The sequence below is a fragment of the Mesitornis unicolor genome, unplaced genomic scaffold (assembly GCF_000695765.1).
Source record: "Mesitornis unicolor isolate BGI_N332 unplaced genomic scaffold, ASM69576v1 scaffold31994, whole genome shotgun sequence".
Classification (NCBI taxonomy): Eukaryota; Metazoa; Chordata; class Aves; order Mesitornithiformes; family Mesitornithidae; genus Mesitornis; species Mesitornis unicolor.
The window spans coordinates 10359-18251 of NW_010182626.1; the positions used below are offsets into that span (position 1 = coordinate 10359).

The 7893-nt window shown below is 43.6% G+C and overlaps 1 protein-coding gene across 1 annotated transcript in view; it reads left to right on the forward strand.

Moving 5' to 3' along the window:
• The window catches only part of ADI1 (acireductone dioxygenase 1), a 4471-nt gene extending 368 nt beyond the window's left edge, over positions 1-4103 (forward strand). Inside the window, exons 2-4 of the mRNA XM_010183847.1 lie at positions 209-328; positions 1879-2058; positions 3811-4103. Of these exons, the coding sequence (XP_010182149.1) occupies positions 209-328; positions 1879-2058; positions 3811-3933 (423 nt within the window). The 3' untranslated portion in view covers positions 3934-4103. The remainder of the gene's footprint in view (positions 1-208; positions 329-1878; positions 2059-3810) is intronic.
• The last annotated feature ends 3790 nt before the right edge of the window (positions 4104-7893 follow it).

Consider the following 7893-nt stretch of genomic DNA (forward strand, 5'->3'; position numbering starts at 1 on the left):
GGGGAGGCAGCGGGAGGAGCCTCAGACAGTGCCTGTGCAGGGCTGGGTACAGGTAAATGTAACCAACCTTGTGTACCCATGGCAGCTACCCCGGGAGCGACCTGCCTGCCCCTCTGCTGGCACCCCTGACAACTCCAGTTTTTCAGCGTGAGCGTCCCGATTGCATCTTGTGTCTGAATTCTTTTCCCCCCCCCCGCCTGTTTCTTAGTTGGATGCTGATAATTATGAGGCTGATCCATGTCTGAAAGAGATTCGGAGAGCAGAAAATTATTCTTGGATGGATATAATAACCATACATAAAGACAAGCTTCCAAACTATGAGGAAAAGGTATGGGAGTCTCTTGCTTCAAATGCACGTCTGCCTGCTGAAGTCTGCCACGAGAGCGTGCAGCTGGCTTCTCCACACCTGCACACCCTGAGCACACACATGAGATTTCCAGATGTAAAAGGCATCTGGTACTGAGGTCCTTAACATTTAAAAAGCGGTTTTGATATTATTTTAAAAATAGCAGAGGCCTTTTGCTTCTGTAGACTGCCTTCAGAGTTTTTAAGGATAGTTTCCATCACTGTGTCATTTCAAAAGTAAGATTCCTACCGGCAGAGCCCCACCAATGCTGGCCTGCCCTCAGAGAGCCTCCCTGGGATGAAGGCAGGCAGTTGCCAGCTGGGTATGAGCTTTGAAGGCTGAAATACCCTAATGGCTGCTTGCAAAATACGTCTTTTCAAAGTCAACGTTAACCTCATGGAATCAAGGGGGTACATTCCGTGTACAGGATTTTTTTTTTTCTTTTTTTAACTTGGGAAGGTGGTACCTTGGCTATTTCAAAACAGCTGAAACAGGCTCTCAGATGAGCTTCCTTAGAAGGAGCTTTATCTTCCCGGCCTCAGGGTGCTAGCGCACTGCTTGGACCTGAGGACAGCAACTGGGTAGCACTTCCATGGTTTTATTAAATTTCCACTTACCAGTTTGTTTTAAGCCCATTTTGTTATACTGGTTTTAAATTGATGAGAAGGTGAATTAGGTAGTAACTCAGGTTGTCTGCGTGGGCTCTGTCTGACACAAAGATGGGCCGTTATTGGCAGGGCATGAGGACTTCTGCTCACCTTGCCATGCTGGATCAGTACCGGCTCAGGGACACCTGCACTCGCATAGCTAAACAGCATCCAGGCCTGAGCAGGTGGATGGAACATTGCACTGCTCTCTGTGTGCTAACACACTCAGGTCTCTGTTAATTGAACCTTTAAAGCATGTTTTGTTGTGTGCTGTGAAACGTACAAAGAATTCACCATCGCAGAAAAAACGAGAATGTTGCTGCTGCTGACTGGGAAGAGAGAACCTGGAGCTGGGACTCACTGTGTGGGACAGGCGTGACCTGCTGTTTACATCAGGTTGCTGTAGATGGGCTGTGTTTGGCAATAACTGCATTTTTTCAGAGTTCAAGTAGCCTGTGGGGCTAATTCAACCCTACTCCAGTGTAAAATAGGGGGAATAATGTGTAGCTCTGTTTTATTTACTTTTGCATGCCAGGGAAAAAAAAGGTACAAAATGATCAAACTGAACAACTGCGAGGACCAAATCCTGCAGTGAGAAGCTGTACCCACCTCTCTCCCAAAGGAGTGTAAGCATTACTGTTATTCAGAGACTGGTTTCTCTGGCCGTCAGAGAAATTCCTGTCTTGCAAAGGAAATGCAGCAGCCTGCTTACAAGTGTCCCGTTTGGCTGGACTGGCCTTTTTAACCATGTTGGTCTCATCTGTTTGTTGAATCACTGCAGAGTTGCCCTTTGAAAGCCTTTGTCTGCTTTGCTGCATGTTTCTACCAGATTCCTTTGCAGTTTTTCTGTGTTCAGTAGTTTTAAGAGATACTTGCTATTCCTAGATAAAAACGTTTTATGAAGAACATTTACACCTAGATGATGAAATTCGCTACATCTTAGATGGATCTGGCTATTTTGATATTCGAGATGAGGATGACAAATGGATCCGGATTTTCATGGAGAAAGGAGACATGATAACCCTTCCTGCCGGCATATATCACCGATTTACACTGGATGAGAATGTATGTTGTTATAGATTACTGTAAATTTTGATTACAAATCCATGCGATTATATATCACATTAGTGACTGCATGCCCTGAGACTTTCAGTTCATTAGCAAAACATATTAAATATGAAGTAGGAATATGAAAAATACTAAATAATTCACAGCATCCGAACCTTTCATCTCCAGGTCACAAATTCAGCTTCCTTTCATCAGCTCTAAGTGCAAGTCATTGCCACGTGATATCCGTAGTGTATCTTATGTGGTAGCAGCATGAGAGCTAAGCCCTGCAGCTGTCCCTCACACAATTACCCCCGTTGTCGGTTGAGGTAGAGATGGTGGAGATAGATCCTTCTCTGTTGCCTTATAGGATGTCTTTGTGGGAACAGACAGAGCATATCTGCATCCAGCAGTGTCATCTTTCATGGGCACTAAATTCACCTTTGGGGAAAAAATGGATTTAAGGGTCCAGAGCCGCTAACTTGCAGCTAGCATGTGCTAGACTGGATGCTGTCTTCACAGGAGATGACCTGCTTTTAGAGGCTATTTTTGGCAGCGGGACTGTGAGGTTGGCACTTGTAGTTCTGATCTGTGCACCTTTCTTTGTAGGCTTTTATAAAAATGTTTGTAACCTCAGCGTTACCCCTGGAAAATGGGGAAATGTGTGCTGTCTCCTGTGTGGCAAAATCCCATCTCTGGTGATGACGTCTTGATGATTCTCAGTCTTGAGAATGGTATAATTTTGAATCAGCAGTCCGGATAGTAGTTATCATATATGTGAAAAAATAAGAGGCTGCTTTGGTGAAAACCCCGACTTTTCATGTCTGCATTTTGAGATCCACAATGAATCGGTTACAGTTGCTAGCTTGAGGCCTTTCTTTTTCTTTTTTTTTTTTTTTTTAAACATAGTGAAAATGTCAGGGACCATGAGTTGAATCCACAAGAAATCTTAAATGTTTGCCAACTTCAGTCCAGAACTGCCATCTTCAAACTAAATTCTTCAGGTGCTTCTAGACCCTTACAGTTCGCAGCTAAATTCTTTATGTACCTAACTTTATTCTTGACATTGCTGATCACCTGGGTGCAAGATAAGCACTTAGCAGCGTTTGCAAAATAGGTAGGATCTAAACCTATAGCACAGTTGACAGAAGAGGAAAGTTCCCATAACTCAGTGGTTGGAGCACTTCTGCAGGTCGTAAAATCCCATTCCCTGCTGCCACATCCGTACCTCACACCTGGTGTACTTTTGGTTTGCTGGTGGCAGGGACTGGTCCTTCTACTTCTAGAATCTCAAGACTTTTCACTTTCCACAGCATTATTTTTTGGCTAGTTTATGCACTCCCCATTCAGCTTTTATGGCTGTCACTTTGAAGCCTCTGATATTCCTCAGCCATCTTGGGTATTCTGATTGCTGTTGTTTATCCAGGCAGGGTTTAGGTGCTGCATTGCTCAGCGCTGTGCATCCAGTGCAAAATGATTTTTTTTATTTATTTGAAACGGGGAGAAGTGCTGTCTCTGCCCAACCTGGAGGCTCTGCTTGTGGCACAATATATCACTGCGTAGGTGCAAAATCTCCCACTGCAGTAGCTGGGAGCAGGAACAACAGCATAGTGGTAGTGGTACAATTCTCTGGAACATATGAAGCTTTCAACCCATCTTGAAATGGTTTCAGAAGTTGCTGCAGAAGTGCAAATGAAACCATTAACATCAGAATGAAGACCCCATGGAAAGTAGCTCTTAAATTACTTTTGACTTCTTGTTCTTTGACAGAATTACGTGAAGGCAATGAGGCTGTTCGTTGGAGAACCCGTCTGGACACCCTACAACAGGCCAGCTGATGATTTTCCTGCTCGGAAACAGTATATGGAGTTTTTGGCTGAACAAGCACAGTAATGGTGTCTGAGACTTGACAGGTGGAATAGCCTGAAGGCTTGTCAGAATAGGTATCACTGGTGGCTTTTTTTTTTTTTTACTGATTAGACTTTTTGTATTTACCTATATACTTACAGTCACAGAATCATAAAAAAGTTTAGGTTGAAAGGCCATTTGGAGGTCACCTAGTCTTACTCCCTGCAAAGTACCAGGGTAGCTTCAAGGGCAGGCCAAGTTGCTGAAGACCTTGAGGTTTGGAAACCTCCAGTGGTGGAGGTTCCACAGCCTGTCTGGGCACCTGCTCCAGCACTTAGCTGCTCTCATGGGCAAGCATTTGTTCTTCATGGCCAAGTCCCTGGTTGCAGCTTGCGATTGTTGTCTCTTCCCCTTTCTTTGAATTCCTGAGGAGAGTCTGGCTTTGTCTTACCTGCGGTCCCTCTCTAGTGGGAAACTGCAGTTAGGTCTCCTCTCAGCCTTCTGTTCTTCTGGCTAGACAAACCGGCATCCTTAGCTGGGCTCCCTTCTGTTAAGAAAGGTGTTCAACACATTTTGCCCTAGCTTTGACTCCTCACTTGTAACCACCCAACAGTTAAAACTTGAACCACTTATTTTTGAGGCCCGTGGTCCAGAAGTTTTTTGCCCATGTTGTAGTGAATATCCACAGTCCAGCTACAAGGCTTCTTCAACACTGTTGAAAGCCTTGCTGTGGTCAAGAGGAATGACATCCACTGATTCTCCTCTGCTGGAGAGCCAGTCATTGCCTCCTGGGTGGCAGTCAGGATGGCTGGGCAGAATGTTCCCTTGGTAAATTGATATTGACTGGTTGCTCCCTGTCATCTGGTATTTCATGTGCATAGAACTGCTTCTATGATGGCTTGTCCCGTAATTTGCCTGGGGACTGAAGTGAGGCTGACCAGCCTGTAGTTCCACAGTTGATCTTCCTCTCCTTTTGGAGGGTGGGAGTATCATTTGCCTTTTTCCAGTCAAAAAGATTTTCCTGGTCACTGTGGCCTTTCAATGATGCCAGCAGCCTTGCAGAGACTTTAGCCAGTTACATTTAAAATTGCTTAGGAATCCATTTTCTAGCCTTTTTTTTCCTTGAGGTATCTGGCAGGTAGAATTGGGAGAGGTGGGCTACATTAATATTAATTCTGTTCTGAATCCATGCTAATGAACTATGTAGGATTCTGTTTTTAATTAAAGAAAATAAATCTTGCTTCATTCTTGTCTAAAAATGTTCATAGGATAAATTTGCATAATCAGCATTTTAGTATGCAGCTTCCCTAGTTCTGCCCTGGTCCATAAAGCTGTGATTTTTTTCTCAGTAAAATGTAGCAATTTGCTCTTTTGAGTTATTAATAAAATTACTTTGACTTGGGTGTGGGCTTCCTTTTTTCTTGTGCTGTCATTAAGGACCCATTGAACAACAGTGTTACTGTAATTGTTAATCAGCTTTTATTCCTTGTGCTGCTGCTGACTTATTCTGTAACATAGGACAAATAATTAACTGTGTGCCTCACTTGCTTTAGCTGTGAGATGGAGAAGAGTGGGCTTAGACACACTGACCTGGTTTTCAGTAAATGCTTTGCAGTTGCGCAGGACATGCAGCTCCTCAGCAATGGGCACAGAAGCATTTTGGTTTGAATTTGCTCTTTACAGTGATGAACTACATCAACTGGGCAGGTTCTTCATTTAACTAGATGGACTGTAAGGTCCCTTCCAAATAATTTTGATTGTGGGTACTGCTTGCTCCAGCTCTCCATGGATGATGAGAGCATGGGTTCTGCATGGGCTGCAGCCCATGCCCATTTCAACCAGGCACAAGCTCCTGCCTTGCAGTTTCCTGTATAAACGTGACTCTTGAAACTTGGGCTTATGTGAAGTTTCCTAATGTAGCAGACGGTAGACAATTGAACTTTCTCACTGTTCTCACCTATGGGTGTGCAAGACAGCCCTTCTTCAGCAGGCAACAACATTTTCCTCATTATGTAGCAGTATTACTTTTAACTGTTTCTAGGTACTTTATTTCTTTAAGTGTTTCTGAAAATGAAGTTGCAATTTTGAATTGAATTGTACTAGCATTTATCTTAAAGCTTGGAAGGGGTGAATAAGACACATGCGTTTCCTGCCTTAGGGTCTTGGGTTGCAAGCTGGATGAGATGCCAGCAAAGGCTCAATCTGTGGAAGGGATTGCAGGCACAACCCATGCTTGCAAAATGCAAGTGCCTTCCCACCCACCCAAGTGCTCCGTTCAGCCTCTACTGGCTTTTCTGCAGTGGTGCATAAGCCTGGCTGAAAAATCAGTGTTACTAGCAAATATGAAGTTTAACTATAGTCAGACATGGACGCTGTGCCGTGTCCTGTGCCTCGTCGGTTCAGGGATTTGTGTGCCATTTGCCTAGAAACAGCACTCAAATGTCCTCTTGTAGAACATGCTGGGGCATCCTGGTCCCAGAATTAACTTGAGGGATTTTTCAAAATACAACTTCAGGAATAAATGACAGTTACTGCCTGTGGCAAGTTTTATTTCTTTAATTTATATGCCACAGAAAATTGTGTTTCCAAATGTAAAATAAAATTACTGCCTTCTCCCAATGCTGGTATCAGTCTCTGGTATCCAATCTAATGCATCCTCCTTCTGCTTTTGTTTTTTCTTTTTTTAACAGAAGTCAACATGAGACTGTTTATTTGTCTTGTGGACCTTTCTGTTTTGATCTCTCTGCAAAAGGGGAAGTGGGGACAGCAGCATGGGCTGTCTCCCATTTACAGCACAGCCATCCCATAACAGGCTGAGGGAGCACCTGGGAAGAGAGCACGTAACACTCTCCTTGGGAGAGATTTAGTCTAGAGGCAGCGACGAGGAATGGACAGTAAAGCGCTTGCCCACAGCAATTGCTTTCAACAGCTTGCTGATGCAGGGTGTGACCTCAGAAGCAGGACTGAACCACCTTGTTTTGTTGCCTTTTTGGTTGAACATATACACCTGGCATAGCTCCCATCTCCTGGCTGTCAAGAGTAACACATGATCGCCCTGCTGAAGATCGTTCATCTTTTTCATAGCACAATGCATTCTGCTGCTGAGAGGTGGCGGGGGCTGTGGGGGTCTTGCTGTCAATGCTTTTGGGTCCATGCCCTTTAGTGCTAGAGGTGTCTTTGGAAGGGTGAAAGCTTTGCTCTCTGAAAGTGTTTTTTTTTGTCAGCCAGGAAAAAAGCAATTTGAGACTGGTATAAAGATTCTACACCTGTGAAGAGATTACATGGGAGATTACACAGGGAGGAAACACCTGGACAGAAAAAAAATGTTAATATTAATAGAAAACACTCCAGAGAGTGGAGACAAGAGAGGGAGAACACGCTGTTCTTTCAGATTAAAAAGACAGTTTATTTTCATGGCGATTTATTGTGTTTGGGGTTTTTTTTCTTCTTTATTTTTCCATATACCACGTATCTAAAAGTGCAAAGTGAAATTGATTTTTCATCCAAAACCTGAAGTCTGTTTTGCTGCAGCTAGTGGAAAATCTTGGTGCATTGATGTAGTATGAAAATTTATGTAAGTGGTTCCAGCAACATCACGTTGGCAGCGTTAGCTCAGGCAAGGGGAATATTTCAACTCCTCCAGGATTAGGATTTAAAAAAAAAAGAAAAAAAAAAAAGAAAAGGTTGGAGAAGTGGTACTGTATTGAGTGAGGGGTTTGAAGATAGCTTTTCTGGTACCTGTGTATTATTTTCCATTTTAATCCAGACTTTTCCCAAGTGACATATACCCCAGTTCCTCATGATCAGTTTGAGGGAGCAGTGGCCTTGTTTTCTGTCAGTGGACCCAGATCAGACTGTGGATGATCAGTGGGGTTTTTAATAGATGAGATGACCAAACGAGTGGCTGCAAAATCTGTGATGCTGCCCTCCCTTGTTGTGTATCCCAGGGCAAGTGTTTTTGGCTGGATATCTTAATGCAGACATTTCACAGCCACTTAATGGTTA